The sequence below is a fragment of the Oryza sativa genome, chromosome 8, assembly GCF_034140825.1.
Source record: "Oryza sativa Japonica Group chromosome 8, ASM3414082v1".
In the NCBI taxonomy this organism is placed as follows: Eukaryota; Viridiplantae; Streptophyta; class Magnoliopsida; order Poales; family Poaceae; genus Oryza; species Oryza sativa.
Window position 1 is genome coordinate 22,779,721 of NC_089042.1, and position 19,726 is coordinate 22,799,446.

The 19,726-nt window shown below is 42.1% G+C and overlaps 2 protein-coding genes and 2 pseudogenes across 5 annotated transcripts; 1 reads left to right on the forward strand and 3 right to left on the reverse strand.

The window, feature by feature from the left end:
* Positions 1-114: 114 nt before the first annotated feature.
* LOC4345767 (F-box/FBD/LRR-repeat protein At1g13570) lies at positions 115-5,580 on the reverse strand. 4 transcript variants are annotated; one of them, XM_066312902.1, is made up of 5 exons: positions 4,645-5,564; positions 2,753-2,879; positions 2,167-2,322; positions 1,779-2,075; positions 115-467 (listed from the first exon to the last, which is right to left on the reverse strand). In XM_066312902.1, exons 1-3 carry the CDS (start codon positions 5,465-5,467, stop codon positions 2,268-2,270), a joined length of 1,005 nt encoding a protein of 334 aa, XP_066168999.1. In that variant the 5' UTR covers positions 5,468-5,564; the 3' UTR covers positions 115-467; positions 1,779-2,075; positions 2,167-2,267. The 4 variants fall into 4 exon arrangements, with proteins under 4 accessions (XP_066168999.1, XP_066168998.1, XP_015648058.1 ...); XM_066312901.1 differs by having other exon boundaries at positions 1,779-2,322; XM_015792572.3 differs by lacking the exon at positions 2,753-2,879 and having other exon boundaries at positions 4,645-5,563.
* A 1,068-nt stretch (positions 5,581-6,648) lies between these two features.
* LOC9270368 (F-box/FBD/LRR-repeat protein At1g13570-like) lies at positions 6,649-10,750 on the reverse strand (annotated as a pseudogene).
* An 871-nt stretch (positions 10,751-11,621) lies between these two features.
* Positions 11,622-14,485, forward strand: LOC107277173 (uncharacterized; annotated as a pseudogene).
* Positions 14,486-15,831: 1,346 nt separating this feature from the next.
* On the reverse strand, positions 15,832-18,979 carry LOC4345768 (F-box/FBD/LRR-repeat protein At1g13570). Its single transcript, XM_015792824.3, has 6 exons — positions 18,101-18,979; positions 17,485-17,637; positions 17,088-17,392; positions 16,543-16,822; positions 16,370-16,450; positions 15,832-16,281 (listed from the first exon to the last, which is right to left on the reverse strand). Exons 1-6 carry the CDS (start codon positions 18,935-18,937, stop codon positions 16,096-16,098), a joined length of 1,842 nt encoding a protein of 613 aa, XP_015648310.1. The 5' UTR covers positions 18,938-18,979; the 3' UTR covers positions 15,832-16,095.
* Positions 18,980-19,726: the final 747 nt, after the last annotated feature.

The window sequence follows — 19,726 nt, forward strand, 5'->3', positions numbered from 1 at the left end:
AAATTGGTAGATATAGCATTATTGATAAATACTTTCATGATCTTATAAAGTTACTAGATTTTATAAACTTTATTCTAACGAGAAATTATGTTCAAAGTCAAGCCTTCAAGATAATGGGCAATACAACAAAATCCAAGAATCATCCATAATTAAAATGTCTGACTAGTATTTGGTGTACAGACAATTACTGTAAACACTTTTTTATCTTCGAAGAAGATTACACTACAAGCCACTGTTACCTCCACCATTTCTGCAAAATTGACACTGAATCAACCAGTGACAATTGATACATGCTCTCGGATACCCACAACAAATATTACCAGAGTCATGTCCGGTAGAAAGAAAACTTAACAATCAAGCTGTTCCGGTAGCAAGTAATATGCGAAAGCATGCTTGACCACAGTCCATGTAAAAGATATCCTCTAGCTCCGCACCAAGAATGCTCTTGGCACTCAAATGCAATAATCCTGTCCAATACAAAGAAAAATAATTACTCAGGCCATAATTTTCTAAACATTTTCCAGACTATAGGCAATCAACAGTAAATTGATATATTTGAGTCTTTTGCAGCGCAACAATCAACTGTGTAAATACCAGAAAGAGGGAAATAAGAGGTGTTACCCAGAATTCGAATAGACAAAAATAAATAGGAATTTGAATAGACAAATGTTCGAGTCTTTGCACAGCAAATGTTCATTTTACCAAGGCATTTTGCAAGGGTTGAGTATTTCTATGCGGAAATCAATTTGGTTGCAAAGGGGTGCAACAGAAAAGGGGTTCTCTATATCAAAGACCTTACATCTTCTGTGTATCCAAACTTTGCATCACAAATACACTAGAAAGCACTTTACATACACAACCTTTTCCAATAAGTTAGACAAAACTGTTTGACAAAATAGTGCTTTGAAAGAGAACTTGAACGGTACCTCAAACAAAAGAATGAATCAAAAGACATTATTATGCTCCTGTTCGTGGAATAAGCCAAACAGGATATTTGCAAACGAAAAGTAATTTGTGAATAAAATATTTATATACGTATTCTTAGCGATCTAAAAGCAAAGGCTGAAAAATAAACTTTAATGAAAAAAGACCAAAATCAGCTCCAAAATTAAGGTTGAAAATTCAAATTTTGGCTGATAAGCATAAGCATAAGCGAAAAGATGAGGTTGTTCATATTTTGGCTTTAACCATCTTGCATGGATTTGTTAAACCCAAAGACCGAACCAAGTAGCCTGCAGTTCAGTCCAAAACAAGCCAAGCAATATATTGCTTCTTCTGTAACTAACAGATACTTGTAATTTAATGTATGTGTAAGACTATATAACAAGAAAATATTAGAGTGAAATAAACTTTTCGGGTATATATTCAAACATCGATACATGGAAGGTATATCCAATGTTCTCCAAAGTTAATGACACCTTATGTTCCAGGGTTTAGTTTGACAAGGGAATGGAATTAAATTAGTAAACTTTGATGTTGACATGCACTTCTGCATATCCAAAGATTCCAAAGGGAAAAACCCTGTTGGAGGGTAGCTATTCCAGCATCACATCCTACTCAGCTATAAAAATACTGAAAAAATTCATACATACTTGTTTCATTAACTAAAAAAAAAAGAAAAAAAATCAGTTGGTTTGTCATATAATATGGATGGATTTAAGATACATAGTAACTCATATGATGCAAGATTGAATATCGTAACCTGAAATAACAATTTCAGAAGATGCCGATAAAAAAAAATATAACAATAGATAACTTTACAGGTTATTGTCACTTACATCCATGCTCCTAAAGAAGACCTTGGCTTTTGGTGACACTCTTCTATATTTTACTAACTCGATAACTGCTTCTTCACTAGGCTTTGAGAATGAGCTACTATCATCTCGAAAAACCCAAAATTTAGTAAGTAGCCTAGCTCTTGACAGAACAAACTCAATAAAGTGCATATCATTTGACAAGCATGGGGTATTCCTCATGGTTATGCCATCCAGATTAGCAAACATATCGTTGGTCCCAATTGTATTGAAAAAATCTACATCTATATCATCATTCTGAGGATAATAACTTTCCATGATCTGCCAAAAATTAACAAATATTTTAAATAGTTCCTGTAAAAATATTTTAAATGAGAGCATTAAATAGGGAAAAGAACTGATGCAATATCACCTCAATGTCCAGAACTTCAATGTTGGGGCACTTATTGAGTAAAGAAAACATACATAAAATGTTAGAGACATCACAGAATTTTGTACGAAGTGTTAATTTCTTCAATTTCTCAAAAGAACATGAAAGTCCCTCCAGAGCATTATCCACTTCTGTATCCTGAAACAAATACAACAATTATACTATATGAGAAGATGGCTCAATAGAAAATATATTTTACAAATCTCACTCTTTTTCTTCGAGTCTAACGTAATTGAACACAAAATTGGACATGACAACATCAACTTCAGCTACTGTACTAGAGATTCAGGCTTTAACAAAAATAACTTAAATGAAACTTGCTTAATGAAAATTAAAACCTATTGGAAGAACTCTAGATAGAAATATAGCACTTTTCGACAGATTTGCCCTAATCTGCCTCACTAAACAACTCATTTTAGTCTTCTCTTCCACTTGCTTGAGTTGCTTATGCTCTAGCAATATCACACATACCACCCTCCTTGCTCTCTGCTCCCCTAAACACTCCTAGCAAACTTGCCACCAATTAAAACAAGCCATAAAATCCACACAGGGAAAACCGTACTCTTACCCTGTGGAGGAATTACTAGAATGTTCAAGATATCGTCTGACGTGAATAGACAGCCATGCAGTACCACTACGAGAACTTGCAGGAACAGGGATTCGGCCAGTTAGGGGAGCAGGGCTCAGAGGAGATGCTTGAGATCAAAATGGGCAAGAGAATCAGAAACAGAACTGGAGTAGGACTGTAAGAGAACCAAAAGCAGAAGCAAGGATCATTCTTCATGGACTGGATTAGTCATGAAGAAACAGAACACCCATTTAAACATGAGACTATGAGAACAACAGTGGTGCTTTTACTGAAATTGTTCAGTAGTTATGGGAATTCAGTAAAAATGCACTTTTAAGTGATATTTCACTAAGAAGAAAGGTCCAGGTGGGCCTGTTCACTAAGGATGTAGCTGTCAATCGTAAGCATCCCAATTCAAAACAAAACTACATGTTGCATATGTAAAATCATAATCTTAACACAAAGGGGGAAATTCACAGCAAATTGTATCCAACAGCATAAAAAATATAAAGCATTTTCTTTCCAATTGACCATTGAAACAAAATAAAAATGACACAATCCCACTGTAGCATCTTTGGTTGCTTCTGGCAGTACATCTATCTATTATATTATTAAAACAACTTTGAAAGGAGACACCATGTTCGTTGTGGAGGCTAGAAATTCCCACATTAATCGGAGAAAAAGAAAAACAGAGTCTATGTAGAAATACAATTTAGAAATAACTGAAATTCGGAATTAAAAATAAGCAATATTAAAAAAAGAGTCCATATAAGAACCCAATACGAGATTAATTAAAATTCAGAATAAAAATAAAATAAATTCTGAAATTAGGAAAAAGAAAAATAAGAGTTCAAGTAGGAATACAATTTTGAAATATATTGAAATTCGGAATTAAAAATAAGCAATATTAGAAAATAGTTCATATAAGAACCCAATACAAGATTAATTAAAATTCGGAATAAAAATAAAATAAATTCTGAAATTAGGAAAAGAAAAAGAAGGGTTGAAGTAGGAATACAATTTTGAAATAACTAAAATTTGAAATAAAAAATAAATATTGAAACAACAATTAATCCATCTAAAACACAATACTAATTAGAATTTGAAATAAGAAATAAAATAAATTCAAAAATTATAAAAACGAAAATAAGAGTTCAATTAGAAATAAACTTTATAAATAACTAAAATTCGTAATAAAAATAAGAGTTAATTGCACTTTGGTCCACCTTTTGTTACCAAAGTTTCGCTTTGGACTATCCTCTAACCTATATTTTCACTTTGGATTAGGTAAGATTACCTTTGGTGCACTTTGGACCACCCCAAGTCATTTTCTGTAGCTGCATCTACTCTATAATGTTGTAAAGAATTGTCCGTGTAAGTTGGAAAAGATTACCGGTTTACGGGTTGCTGATGTGTTTAAAGTTGGAAATGTCATTTATATATTCCTAAAAAGTTTATGGAGTGGTCCAAAGTGAAAGAAAGGTAAAGTAACCTTGCCCAAAGTGAAAAAATGTGTTAAAGGGTAGTCCAAAATGAAACTTTGGTAATAAAATGTGGCCCTAAACACAATTTACTCTAAAAATAAAGAGTATTGAAAAATAAACCATCTAGAACATATGACGAGATTAATTAAAATTTGGAATAACAAATAAAAATAAATTCCAAAAATAGAAAAATAATTATAAGAGTTCAAGTAGAAATACAATTTACAAATAAAAAAATAGAGTAAATAGAACATAACTTGACAAATATAAGATAGATGGCATCGGTTTGGAATTCAACAGAACTAGACAAATTCATAGATAGAGAGTTAGAAGGAAAACCTAACAAAATGTTCAAGATATGACAATGATACAGAAGAAAAAACAACTAGGTTCAGCAAACCAATTTACCGGTATATGAAGGTCGAGCAAAACATGTCAGTAGCTGAACAAAATCACGATCGGTAGATTCATTATCAACACTGATAGTCGCCGTCTGGATGGAAGGAAGCTGCTCGATCTCCCATAGAAAATCGAACTCTAACTGAATAATCAAATCCTTGAGATTTGGTGCCCGAATCACCCACTCATCCCACTCGCCGCCTTCCATACTAACATTCTTAAGCTCCAGCGACTGAAGCAACGGAGCCGAGGAGATCATCGCCTCCAAAGTCCTCTCCCCATGGGGTGGAAAAGCGACCATGGTGAGGGTTAACACGGTGAGATTTGGGAACCCTGAGAAGTCCGAGGGCGCGGCCGGGAGGCGGCAGCTCCCGAGCTCCAGCTTGGTGAGCTCGCGGCACGAGAAGATGGCGGCGTGAAGCGTGTGGAAGAGGAAGTTGTCGGCCTCCGAGAAGATTAGGGCGAGGTGCTCGACGCCCCTCCCGGCGAGGACGACGAACCACTCGTCCGCGCGGGCGGAGCCACCGCTCTCGATCCACCCGTGGCGGAAATGGCGGACGGGGCACGCGTACCGCGCGAGGATTTGGCCGACGGCGGCGGCGGCGCCCGCCTCGCCGCTGCCCCACCCGAAGCGGATCCCCGGGGAGGACTCCCAGCGGCGGCGCCAGTCGCGGGAGAGAGCCGACGTGCGGACGGCCTGGCGGACGGGGAGGCGGCCGACGATGTTCTCGAGGATCTCCGACGGGAGGGAGTTCAGGCTCGGCTTCGGCTGCTGCGGCGCCGCCCCCGGAGACAGCCGCCGCAGCTTCCGGCGTCGGGGCGACCCCTCCATGTTTTTTTTTTTTTTTGATCGGACTCGAGAGGCGGCGGAGACGGCTCGCCGGCGAGCCGACAAGGCGGCGGACGGCGATGTGAATTTGGGATTTTGGATTTGGGAAAGAGTATTTGTAGTATAGGAGCTAGGGCAATTGTGTTAGAGGAAACTACGTAGCGGTATACCGTTCCAACGAAATGGGTAATGTGTATACCGTTTCAACGGAATAGCTAATGTGTATTGATACGACGTGAGTACTATAGTACTTATCAAATAGATACCGGGATCAATTGTTACTGTTTCAATATAATAGCTAATATGTACTGATATGACGTGAGTACAATATCATACTTATCAAATAGATACCGGGATCAATTGTTACTATCCACTGTGAGTGTAATTATGATTTTATCTATACTTTTTAGTGTATATATTATTTCCTTATTTTTCTAAATGAAGTTAGATTTTCTTTCTAATCTGTTAGCTCAGGTTGACGGTGTTAAAGTTGTCGTAACAAGACATATGTATCCTGCATCTGCATGTTGTTGTACCCCTGTTTTTTTTTTATCTGTTGTGTTTTTCACATGTTTTGATGCTGAGGATTTTGACATCATTAATTAAGGTTTGGGTATGCCAAAAATCTAACCGAGCATATAAGTTTAGGACAAGCGTGTAGTCTTAATAAAGAGCATATTCATCTTTTCACACCCATAATATGTTGACTAGGGATGAAGGTGGTATATGTCGTTCTGCATATGTTTTTAAGTTGCACCGTCTAAATATGATACATCTGAGACGTCTCTATCTTTTAAAACATTTAAATTTAAATTAGATGCACAAAAACGATAGGTATATACTTGTCTCAAGAAAATTGAGTTGAAAAGGCTACAACACAAAGGGTTTATTTGACAAGGACAAACATGGAGAAAAATGATTAAAAGTGAGAAAATTTCAAGGGACGTACCTTTAGTTGAAAAGGCTACAGCAACTTATATTTAAAATTATACCAAATGCTCAGTCAACGTAATTTTTCTAAACAATTTATTATGTTTGGATAATTAGATTTGTTCAATCCATGCAATTTAGTTATTTCTCGAAGAAAACAGTCAATTATGTTTCTCCACGACCATATTTTCTCTAAGGCTGCAGATGGAGTGGAGTATAATAGCAATTTCTATTTTCTAGTTATATCCTCCCTCTATCAAGAAATGATAAAACCATCACGCACTAAACTTAAGTCGAGATCATGCCGTACATCATTCAGCAAAAATGCAAACAGAATCCAGAGTTACAAGAAATCGAATAGCTACATCAGGAAGAAAGAAGCAGAAGACAGCAGCTGAAAGACTCGTCAGACATTGTCTTCAGGTTTAGGAGAATTGGCACGAGCACTGGAAGCACCAATGGCTACCTGGTCAGCTCGAGAATCTGCTTGCACATTGTCAGCACTACGACTGGCAGGATCGGTAAGAGCTTCTGCCAACCTGGGCGAGGTCTTTGATGACAAAAAGTATTATGAGACAAGTATGCAAGATGAATACAACTGGTATTCGGTATGCAAGTAATATTACTTACAGGATGGGAAGATGATGAGACTGACGAAGGCTCAGGAAATGGTGGAATGGAAATGTTCAATTGCTCAGACAGATACTGCATTTCCATCAGGAAGTAAGAACTAATGAATTGAAGAATAAAAAATGAAAAATGGTTAATCTTAGCTACCTTTAGGTTAGAAGTGAAGTATTTTTTAACTGCAGCGAAGTAGTTTAGCAAAAGCTTCTTATCTTCATGAAGAGCCTGTGCCATCTCCTTGCGTTCTTTCAGTAACTTTTGCCGTATTAGCAACATCTCCTCAATATGTTTATGCTGATCCACGGCATCTAGATCCAACCGATTAATTTTGCAAGGATGTGCAAGATCTATCCAGTTGCCTGTTCTTGTTGTTTCCAACTTATAATTAACACTGGGAGTGTCCATGTAACCACTGGCATTAAGTTAGATTAAAAGTAAGAAGAATATCAGTATCAGATGGATACGGGGAAGGCAAATTTCATAGTGCTAAATATACAAGAAAAAAAAAGATGAGCAACTATTTTAAGAGTGTTTGTGGGAAGGGGACAGATACACCATTCATGCCTTACTACTTTGTCCCACCAACACATGTTATGAGGACTCCCCACTTCCCCAGTAGCCCTCTCCCACTGCCTGTCCTAAGATTTGTCCCCACATTGGAATCTGCAGCTGCTCATCAACTCGGTTCAAGAAATTTTCAACTCAATACGAAAAACATTTCCCCTATTCAATGTCATCCCACTCATATTAAAAGATTTTTTTTTCAGTTTGATTCAACAATTTACAAATTGATTCAAAATCTTTCAACTCATTCCGGTTTCACCTCAAAACAAAATTCAGCTTCCAGCTAAGAAGCAGATTATCAACTGTCAATCGAGACTACCTCCTAGCAAATGCATCCACGCCACCTTGCCATTGTTGCAGAGGCCCTTGTCACATGTAAAAGTGAAATATGTGGGGTGGTACCACGTGAAGCTTCTCTAATGGTACTTGCAAGCACGCAGGGCCAGGGGCAGCGTGTTTTCAAGTTCTTATTTGTGAGGAGGTACCATTACTCCTCATCATGCATCGCAGCAACACTTTGGAAGGAGAGGAGAATCCACATACTGGGGAGCTTACAGGCTCCCGTGAAAGTATGAAACCGCACTACTGCAGTTTCAAAGAAAAAAATTAGTTTCTTGAGTGCAATTCACTGCTAAAGATTTTGAGAAGCACAAATACATTTTTCAATATGTTGGAAGGACCAACTTAACTTTATAATGTAAGCTATAGCCAATATAAGGCAGTGAATACACTATCAGTTTACTTACCAAGTGTGCATATAGTATACCAGCAAGGTTGTCACAGAGTACAAGGATAAAGGCATGAAATAAATACTCAGTTATAGATTTCAATGACAGTTGTAGTAACAAGCTATAGAGTTCAGTGACAGTTCTAAAATATATCAAAAGATGAACTTATCAGACTTGCTTGGAACTATAGAGTTCAGTGACAGAGTCCTAGTTAGAGTAGATGCATAGGAATAATTCTCTATGTTTGGAACTTGATATAAAAAAGATCAGAAAGGGAAAGCAGAGCAGAAGAACCGAGATATACAGATTGCAGATGTAAACAGATAGAAGTTTATCTGGTTAGCTGAAGCATGAGTAGGAGATGGACAGGTATGCTGTAGATCTGGAGAGTTGTCGATTGTCGAAGGAGGAAGTGGAAGCATGGAGCATGAGGGGGCAGAACAACTTCCTGTAAGACTCAGACCTAACTAGGAATGCAGGTTTCCATGGTGTCCACCCTGGAGTGCATTTACATTTCAACAGCGCGACCAAATATGTATACTAGAAGGCATTGCCAAGTATAACTGTATTTAATTGTGGTTTAGGACAAGACAGTGACCGATGGGTTTATGGAACAACACAAGAAAATATTAGAATCAGAATGCTTACTTGTTTGCAGATTCTCTATTCATGAAGATGACTTGTGCATCAGGTGAAACTCTCGGATGTTCTGTTATAAAAGCCTGCTCATTACTACAAGTGACGCCAGAAGAAGGATAAACAGATAGCACTCGCAGTACTCTTGCTTTGTTTAGAACAAACTCCATAAAGTGCATCTCATTACAGAGGCAAGCAACCTTCTTCATTCGCACAACACGAAGTTTCGCAAACATATCATAGGTTGGCTGAGCATTCAAGAACTCATCATTCGCATCAATATCCTGAGCATCATTGCTTTGTCCCTATGAAGGAAACATAGACAGTATCATTACCTTGAAACAAGTAATGGCATAATGAATTTGCAAGTGATCATTTAACATTACCACAACATCAAGTTCTTCAAGAACAGGAGCACTTCTAAGTAGACAGAACATAAATAAAATGTGGGACATTTTACAGAAATTAACACTAATGACTAAGCTCCTAAGATTCTCAAACAAGAACGGTAGCTGCTCCAGCACATCAACTTCAGTTGACTGAAAAAGGAAAACAAATAAGGTGTTAGACAATACAGATGAAGTAAAAAACGAACAATGAGTTTGCACAAAAAGTAATGTTTCAGTGGGCATTGATTGATTTCTACAGTAATGTTGCATATCATGTTTTTCCATTTCCTAATTCTAATGTGTGGCAGGAAGAAGAAGTTGGAAATATTATACATCTCAGATGATGTAGAACTGCTCTGTCTAAAATGAAGTGTTATCTGAACATTGTCTTTTCTATGAATATAAAAAGCCTCTTCTCTTCTTTTCCTTTCTATCTTTTGCAATTAGCAATTTAGCAGTAAGCAACTACATAGGCATGGTATAATAAGTCCTCAACCACTTATGAAAAAGCAATCAATTAAAACATTAAGCCATGAAAATCCAGAATCTTTACCAACATATAGTGGCACATGAACTCTAGCTTGGTCACATGAGCCATCCCCGTCAAGAACTTGGCGTAGTTGGGGCCGCACAGAATCCCTTGCTCCAGTCGTGGAAGCTCCTCCACTCGGCCACCATAAGGAAACGCAGCAACCATTATAAGCTTCCGGAGATTGGGCGCACGAATCACCCACTCCTCGTCAGGGTAGTCGCCGACAAGAAACACACTTACAAGCTCCACCTCCTCCAGCAATGGCGACGCGGAAATCAAGGCAGCCAACATATTTCCCATGTGCTCCGGGAGGGTAACTTCATGGAGGCGTAGCTTCTTCAGGTTCGGGAATCCCTCAAACCCCATGCGTGCGGGCGGGAGGCGGCAGCTGTCGAGGTCGAGGCAGGCGAGCTCGCGGCAGGAGAAGAGGCAGGAATGGAGCTGGAAGTTGTAGGTCGGGAACCACAGCTCCAGGGCCTGGACGCCGTTGCGGGAGAGGTGGAGGAGCCAGTCGTGGAGGGCGTCGACGAACCAGGAGGGGTCACGCGCGACGAGGCGGAAGGCGCGGACGGGGGCGGCGGCGGAGCGCCGGAGGAGGACCGCGTCGACGTCGGACGCCGCGACGCCGGGGCTGCGGGTCAGGTCGAGGTGGAGAGCGACTCCCAGCGGCGCCGCCACGCGCGGGAGAGCGACGAGGTGCGGACCACCTCGTAGATGTGGAGGCGGCCGAGGATGTTGTCGAGGACCTCTACGGGGAGCGCACCCAGACCGTCCGGCGGCGGCGGCTCCGGCTCCGCCGCTGCGAGCCGCCGCTCCCGGTTGGGCGGCGAGGCGGCCATTGCTCGCTTGGAAACCTAGAATTTCCCAAATTCGCGCGCTCGGGAACCTAACGAAATCTCTCTAGCTATAGAGCCTAGAAGAGCAAGCGGCGAAAGGAATTGGGCCTGGGCCTGGGCCAACTTGTAAAGGAAAAAGTCCACTTTAACTCCCTTAAATATACGTCGAATCTAATTCGTATTCCTAAACCACAAATCAGATAAGACGACTCCCCAAAATATTGAAACTAGTGCAATTTGACTTTCTCAATGGTTTTAGAGGGCGGTTTTGCTGACGTGACGCTGATGTGGCGATGTTGACCTAGTCTTCATCTCACGTGGCGCTTATGTGGCACTGAATTAAAAAAATATCTGTGGGACCCATCCGTGATTCGCACATTAAAAAATTGTGGGCCCCACTGACATGTGGGGCCCACATGTCATCCTCTCTATCTTCTTCTTCCTTCCTCTCTCTCCCTTCTCTCTCTTTCTCTCCCCCTTTCTCTTCACCTTCTCTCTTGGCACAATCGGCGGCAGGGGCGGCGATTCCGGGTGGTAGTTGGAGCGGACGGCCGGTGCTCCACCCGAGCGCCTTGTCCACACCCAGCGCCCTCTCCACCGCCTCGCCGTCCGCATCCCGATGCTGCTCGTCTCGCTGTGGATCGAGACGATGCTAACGCGGGCGGCACCGAGGGAGGACTGCCCCGCCACGTTGCCGAACCTGCCGCGGCTGCGGGACGTGGAAGCGGGTTGGACACGCCGCCGCCGCCGCCACCCGCCTCCTCGCCGGCGTGGTGGGGAGCTCGACGGTGGGGAAAAAAGAGGAGGAGGCCGACGGTGGGAGGCTGTGGGGGAAGATGCTGCACGGGAAGTTGGTCGCCGCAAGACTGCGGGGAGGCTAGTGGAGGCGCTCGTCCGGCGGTGGGGTAGACGAGCATGGCGACGGTCTCGTCCGGGATGGGGAGGCAGGGGAGCTCCGATGGCCTCCCGAAGCCAGCGAGGGCGGCAGCTCTTTGGGGTAGCAGAGACGGTGGGGAGCCCGAAGGGTGGCACGCTCGTCAAGGGGAAAGAGGCGGCTGGCGGTAGTAGGGGGAGAGTGGCACAATGAGCCAATGAGGAATTGCTCCGGGTGGCGTTTTGCTTGATGATGCCGATAGCTTCGAGGAGAAGGAAAGGAGAGAAGCACAGAAACGGCGACAGTGGTGGCGCGACGGCGTGGACGCGGTTCACGCGTGCGGCGGCTTCTTCGACCACATCCCCGCCCTGGTTACCGGCGCCCCTTCCCCCGACGACATCGTCAGCACCGACCCGGTGTCTTTCGCCTTGGACCGCCTCGGCATCCGCGTCCCGACGCTGCTCGTCTCGCTGTGGATCGAGACGATGCTGACACGAGCGACGCCTAGGGAGGACTGCCCCACCCCGCTGCCGAAGCCGGGACGCGGAAGCGGACTGGACACGCTGCCGCCCACCTCCTCGCCGTCGCCGTCGTTCCCCACCTCCGCCGCTATCGACCACCGCCGTCTCCACAGCCGCCGCTGGCCAAGGTGAAGAGAGAGGCCGGGGGAGAGAGATATATAAGGGAGAGAGAGAGGGAGGGAGGAGGAAGAAGGGAAGGAGAGGGTGGTTGACATGTGGGGCCCACATGTCGGTGGGTCCCACCTTTTTGTTTGAATGACATGTTGGTCCTACAAATTTTTGGTTTTTGTTTTTATTCTAATGCCACGTAAGCGACACGTGGGATGAAGGCCAGGTCAACACCGCTACTTAAGCGCCACGTCAGCCAAAACCGCTTTCAAAACCGTTGAGGGAGTCAAATTGCACTGGTTTCAATAGTTGGAGGAGTCGTCCTATCTGGTTTTGCGGTTTAGGGATACGAATTAGATTCGGCCGATATTTAAGGGAGTCAAAGTGGACTTTTTCCACTTGTAAAATAGATGATTTTGCAATCTTACCGTGTACGAAGGACAGAGAACACATACAAAAGCTTAGGAATTTGAGAAGAAGACATGGGAAATATTTTTCATATATGGTGGAATCTTATGGTAAGTTTTTTTTCCAAATTCTTCATACGTTTGAACCATACAAAGCACTACATCTACATGAGAGCCAAAGGGTAAACTATACTCTATAATTTAAATCATACGGAATTTCTCAACAATCCTTTGTTGTATTCCTGTTGGGTGAATGACAAGTGGTTCCTGCTTTCTAGAGTTAGGAGTGAACCCCACCAATCAATTGTACTGTTGTGTTAGGGTATCCACAATGTGCTCAAAAAACAGGTAATAAGCAATAAATGCACCCATCCAAATAGGTAGTAGCCATTGTGGGGGTAGATAATAGCAACATCCAGGCAGTAGCGCTACTGCCGGCAGTAGAGAAATAAAATATAGCATGTGCACAGTGATTTCTAACAGTTGCACTAAAATAATAGAGTAGCAGTTATAGCCGTTATACATTTGTAGCCGTTGCAACTTGTTGCAGCAATGCTGCAACCTCATCCTCTACAAATACAAACACAACTCAAGTCATTTTTTCTGTATTTCATCAAACAAGATGGATCCCCCCCAACAGAGGTTTTATGCACATGCTTAGCCAAGGCTCCCAAAGCCAAGCTTCTGGAAATGGTAGCCAAAACTCCACTTCTCCACAATTCCCCTCAATATTCCCTCAAACACAGTTTTCTCAATTCTCAACACCCACTTTTCAGAACTTCCATCCTTTTGGGGCTCCTACCAACTATCAACCATATGGCAATTCTACTCCAAGCTTCAACGGTTTTCAGCAGCAAGCACATTGGTTACAATCTACACCAATGAGTTTTCAAGGTTTTCGTCCTCCGGAAAATTGTGTGTACTCACCAAATCAAATTGTTGGGTCTGCTTCTTCCCACGGATCAGAATCAGCCTCTCAGTGCCCTGCAAGACACGAAGAGAACAATGTGGTTAATATCGAAGAGTCAAGTGACAACAGTGAAGAGGCAGGGAGGAGAGGGACAAGAGTCAACTGGACTAAAGAGGAAAACATAAGACTCCTTAGCTCTTGGCTGAATAATTCAGTGGATCCCATAAAAGGTAATGATCAGAAGTCAGAATACTATTGGAAGGCTGTTGCTGCAGAGTTTAACAGCAATACATCTAGAAGTAACCGCAAAAGGATAGCCGTGCAATGCAAGACACATTGGGGTGGTGTTAAGAAGGAAATTGGGAAATTTTGTGGAGCTTATTCTCGAGTTAGAAGAACCTTTAGGAGTGGATACTCTGATGATATGATCATGGAAAAGGCTCATATTATTTTTAAGTCAGAAAACAATGAAAAACCTTTCACATTGGAATACATGTGGAGGGAACTGAAAGATCAACCAAAATGGCGAAGGGTCTTAGAAGAAGATAGTAAGAATAAGAGGACTAAGATCTCTGAAACAGGTGCATACACATCATCATCCAATCAAGACACGGAGGAGGAGACCAGCCGCAAAGAGAAGCGCCCTGAGGGGCAGAAAAAAGCCAAAGCCAAGCTAAAAGGGAGGGGTAAAAATGCCGCACCTTCTCCTTTGGGGGACCAGCCATGTCAAGACTTTGTTCTTTACAATGAAGCTATAAAATTAAAAGCAGAAGCGATGCTGAAATCTGCAGAAGCAGCATCGAAAGCAGCTGAAAGCAAAGAAGGAACAAACAAGAATGGAGAAGTATCAGACATACTTAAGATTGTTGGACAAGGACACTTCAAATTTTAGTGAAGCAAAATTGAAGAGGCATGAAGCTGTCCTGGAAAAGCTAGCTACAGAACTTACTAAAGAATAAATGATCACCAATTGATGTTGTATCCCAAGTACTTAGTGTGCCACTATGTGGGTCTATCATCAATTTGCTGCTAGGATTTAGACTTAGCAATTATTAGACTTGTGAGCTCAGTGATAAGTTTGTAGGTTTTGTAGGTCAGTAAATTTGCTCAGTTATAAGATAAGCAAGTCATGTATAAAGGATTGAAGGGGTTATCAAAACAAACATATTGAATACATACTCCGTCATTTCCTCTATATAGCATCAGGCACTGCCAAAATTTAAAATTTAAAACTTAATTTTGAAGTTTTTTTTTCATCATTGGCATTTAAGTCATTGAGAACACATAAAAGTTTTACCCATAAATTATTATTTTTTGCTATACGCGAATGACTTATTATCCGTATTTCACCAAATGACGAGGCATATAATTCATTAATCTATTGTTCTTCTTCTACCTTTGTTATATGTTATGTTCTTCGTTATCTTTTGTTCTTATATCCTTCTTATCCTCGGTTTTCTATCTTTATTATATTTTGTTCTCCACTAATTCTCTAATCTATATTTTATATAAAGTTATAGCCCACTAAATATCTAAAACTTAACATATAACCATATATAATTATTAATACACTTAAAGGATAACATGCGAGCATGCCACATCAACCCACTATCTAAAACTCATCATGCATGCATAGCAATGACATCTACAATTTATTACATTCTAAACCTCAATATATAAGCATGCTAAATTACCATTTCTCATATTGTTTTCATACTATTTAAATCCAAACCAAACCTATCCATCAGTTTTACGACATTTAACATATTTCATCCATATATCCCGCATCACAGAGCGGCGTTTCATCTATTTTCTTCTTAAATTATGTCTTATGTCTTTGTTACCTTATGTTTTTCGATCTTTGTTATCTTTTGTTCTTCACTGATTCCCTAATTTCTTCTTTGTTATCCTCTGTTTTTCTACCTTTATTATCTTTTGTTCTCCACTGATTCCCTAATTTCTTCTCAAATTATCTTGAGTTATCGGTGTATTTTATTGCTAATTCGTGTGATTCGCCTCGAGTTCAGGTCATAACAAGGACCTGAGTGGTTGGAAACTCAAATCGTTGCATCAATGAACTAGTATATTGCTATGTTTCTTTCTTTTTTTTTTTTGAAACTTGCATAAGTACTGAAATACTATCAATTGAAGAAATGAAATATTCAAGCCAAAACTTTGAACCTTTCAACTTCGATTTACTTTTAAAGATTCGATTTTTTCCACATTATGTATTTTGCTATTTCAGCTGTGCGATTGGAAACCTCCAACTGGACAGTGGGTTCTTATATGTGCCGAAAGCGAAAACTGCAGTGTGAACCCAAATGTCAATTCCAAAAGCAGTCTTTGTTCATCCAAAGGCTGTCAATCTATAACTAGAGTACCATCGTGAATTTGTGTATTTGTTCATCCAAAAACTGTCGCTGCCTTCCCTTACCCGACTAAATTGGCTATGCAATGTTTATCAACAGATCATAACCTAGCTGTTAAGTTCCACCATCGAGGGGTGTCAAGAACTAAAAATTTCACATCAAAAGGAAGTACAGAAATGGCTAGAATCATGAAACTCTCGTCAGATTTGGTCTTCTGGAGATTCTGCACAACCATTCCCAACACATTTGGCAACGAAGTCTATTGGAGAACGGACATGAACATCAGCATCACCAGAAGTAGCATGGCCTTCTCGAGAATCCTCAGGTACATTAGCAGCAACATTGTCAGCAGGATCGACAGGAGTGTCTCCTGGTCTGGTGGTGACCTTTATTATCAAAAATTATATAAGCACATATGGCATATTCCAAGTTTCCAACTATTCCAATTAATATAAAAACCTTGGCATTACTTACCGGATGAGATGACAGCTCCGATGGGAACTCTGGCAATGGGGGAAGCCTAAATTGGCTAAGGTCGTGTTGCTTAGACAGAGACTGCATTCCATCAGCCAGCAAAATTCATTCACTCAACAACTATTTGTTCTTTCTGGAAAGCGAAGATTGTTGTGCTAGTACAACTACAGTACCTGGATGGTAGATTCGAAGTAATTTTGAAATTTAATTGCGTTTTTTTTACCCTCCTGGATAATCTCTTTCAATTCTTCCACCGTAGGCTTGTGGTGCTGATCCTTCTCCTTTTCCAGCTCTTGCAGCTGCTCCTGAAGCAGCTGCAGCTGAGCTACAGACTCCCCGTTGGATCGCTGCCTTCTCCGAGGGTGTACAGTATCCAGCGATCCTAAGCCTGATGTCTCTTCCTCCTCCACGTCAGGAAACTCAGCGGATAAATCCAGGAAACCATTCATATCACTGAGGAAAAAAAGAGTTATTGGATGTGCAGTAAAAAAATGCTTATAAGTTCAGGGAGTAATTTCGCACTCAAGCAAGTTTAGGGATGTATAATACAATTTACACTATAGACAATATTAACAGCGAAGAATACTAAAAACACATAGGGTGTCCAGAAAAGACTGAACCGGAAGGAATTTTTAAGTCAAGTGTAGTAAAGAACATCTGAGAAGTTGGATGAATGTATGGAACAGCATGGCTAGGAAATCAGAATCACAATGTTTACTTATTTGCAGATTCTGGCTCTACACCCATGAAGATGACCTGCGCATCAGGTGATGCTCTTGGATATTCTGTTATATCAATAATTGCTTCCTCAATACTGCTCAGGGAATCAGACGCAAGAGTGAGGGAAAGCACTCGCAGTACTCTTGCCTTGGACAGAATGAACTCTATAAAGTGCATCTCATTATTGAGGCAATAAACCTTCTTCATGCGCACAACATGAAGTTTGGCAAACATATGATTGATCCACTGAGCATTCAAGAACACATCATTTGCTTCCATTTCCTGGGCACCCTCACTCCAATTCTGTAGGAAAGCACAAAAGTATTGCCATCAACTTGTCATCTTGAAACAAAGTTAAGGGAAAAGCAGCTTGTGAGCTAAAGTTCAGCATTTACCCAAACATCGAGTTCTTCAAGAACAGGCGCACTTCTAAGTAGGCAGAAAATAGCCAAGATGTGAGACATCATACAAAAATTCACTCCAAGGATTAAGCTTCTAAGGTTCTCAAACAGGAACGGCAATCGCTCCAGCACGTCAACTTCAGTTGACTGGAAAAAAATTTACAGTGTTAAACATGATATCGACGTAAAAAAGTGACAATAAGTAGTCAGTTTCTATATAATATTGTCTATTTCACTCATCTCTTTTCTGATTACTGTCAGGTTAACCAATTGAACACTTCATAAAAAGTAATCTTAAGCACCACACAGAATATCTTCTGACAAAACTTCTGTACAAAATCTCAAAGTCCTTGAAATTGGTAAAGTTCTGCTTCTGCAACAGTTGTAACAAATAAAGTCTTTACAGATTCTAAGGACATCATTAATTACTAAGGGCTTGATTGGGTTCCCCCAATCAGGCCAGAAGAGTTCAAATAAACAAATTGCATAAACAACTACACTGCCTTTCCTTCAATCACTACTCAGCCATTTGGGGTAAAACAAAAAGATCTGTAAGCATAATGAACACGAATCGAATTGATGCAATGATGAAGTGAGCCAGAGGGTTTACCAACATGCAATTGCAGTAGAAAGTGAGCTTGGTGACTCGCGCCATCCCCGTCAAGTATTTGGCATAATTCAGGCCAAAGAGACAACATTCCTCCAGCCGTGGAAGGTCTTCCATCCGGCCACCATATTCAGAGCCAAGAGCTATCGTCAATTTCCGCAGATTGGAAGCCCGAATCACCCAATCTTCGTCGGGTCCATCTCCAATGAGCACTACGTCGATGAGAGTCACCTCCTGGAGCACCGGCGATGCAGCAATCAGGGTGGCCAACCCCCTTCCCCCGTGCCTCTGAACTTTGACCACCGAGAGGTACATCGTCTTCAGATTCGGGAACCCGGCGAACTCAGTGGGCACGTGCGGGAGGCCGCAGCAGTGGAGTCTCAGCGAGGTGAGCTCGCGAAAGGAGAAGAGGCAGGAGTTGAGCTTGCTGTTGATGTACGTGTACCGGAGGGTCAGCTCCAGGTCGCGGAGGCCGCCGCCGCCACCGCCGCGGGAGAGGCGGAGGAGCCAGTCGTGGAAGGCGGTAGGGGACCAGGAGCGGTCGCGCGTGGCGAGGCGGAAGGAGCGGGCGGGCGCGGTGCGGCGGAGGAGCAGCGCGTCCACGTCGGAGGCGCTGATGCCGGGGCTCCGCGTGAGGTCGACGGTGGGGAGCGACTCCCAGCGGCGGCGCCACGATCGGGACAGCGCGGAGGTGCGGACCACGTCGTGGATGTGGAGGCGGGAGAGGATGCTGTCGAGGACGTCGAGGGGGAGCGAGCCCAGGGCGTCCGGCGCTGGCCCGACGAGCCGCCGCTGGCCGCTCGGCGGCGGCGGCGGCGGCGGCGACTGCACGTCCGCCATTTCTTCCCCAGAATCTGCCGTCCCGTTCCGTTCCCCGCGCTCGGAAACCTAACCGCCCTTGAGCCCTCCTGCTTTTGTTGCGGCGGACTTGCGAATGTGTCTTGATCCCGTGGGCCGAATTCGGTTGGGTTGGGCCGTCTCTCCGAGAAAAAAGAATAAGACGCTAGTAGGCCCTCCGGATAGGCTAACATGGGCCACGCGGTCCGCTACTCAAGCGGCCTAACATATGTTGGACCGACCATGTCTGAGATCCAAAAGCTTTGTGGAAAGACCGAATATGAGCCGAAGCTTTCGTGCATTGAGGGTTTGTTTGATAGAGTTACAACTCCACATCTTTTATAGGAGTTCAGTCAAACAGTGTTTAAAAAAAAAAGAACTAAAGAGATAAAACTGAGTTTAGACTGTTCACTTCAAACCCATCTCTTTAGAGTTAAATTTATGAGTTAGAACCTTACAAACAGGTCCTGAAAGGCACATGTTATCGCCTAGTTCTAGTCGCAGTGCTCAACGACTCAAATGAGCTCACAATACTAAGGGTTGGTTGAGTAGATGAGGAAAGAGAAGGAGAAGATATGCACAAGAAGAGTCATTAGTATATAATTAATTAAATATTAATTATTTTAAACTTAAATAGTGAATTAAAAGGTTTTTTTTAAAAAAAAGCACATCCTGCAGTTCTAAAGTCCCAAAGCGTGCTCATGAAAAATGAGAAAAAGTTTCTCAATATCTCCCTCAGTTGAACGAAGCCAGGATAAGATTGAATCATTCCACTTTTCTCAAAGAAAGATT

Bases quoted from the DNA above. Each gene is read 5' to 3' on its own strand.
- LOC4345767 (XM_066312902.1), bottom strand. From the start codon at position 5,467: ATGGAGGGGTCGCCCCGACGCCGGAAGCTGCGGCGGCTGTCTCCGGGG. The intron at 2,880-4,644 runs GTAAATTGGTTT...TTTGATCTCAAG, and splicing joins TGCTCGACCTTCATATACCG to CATCTCCTCTGAGCCCTGCT. The intron at 2,323-2,752 runs GTAAGAGTACGG...TATTTGTTTCAG, and splicing joins TCTAGTAATTCCTCCACAGG to GATACAGAAGTGGATAATGC.
- LOC4345768 (XM_015792824.3), bottom strand. From the start codon at position 18,937: ATGGCGGACGTGCAGTCGCCGCCGCCGCCGCCGCCGCCGAGCGGCCAG. The intron at 17,393-17,484 runs GTAAATGCTGAA...GCTTTCCTACAG, and splicing joins TTGAAGAACTCGATGTTTGG to AATTGGAGTGAGGGTGCCCA. The intron at 16,282-16,369 runs GTAAGTAATGCC...TTGATAATAAAG, and splicing joins CGGAGCTGTCATCTCATCCG to GTCACCACCAGACCAGGAGA.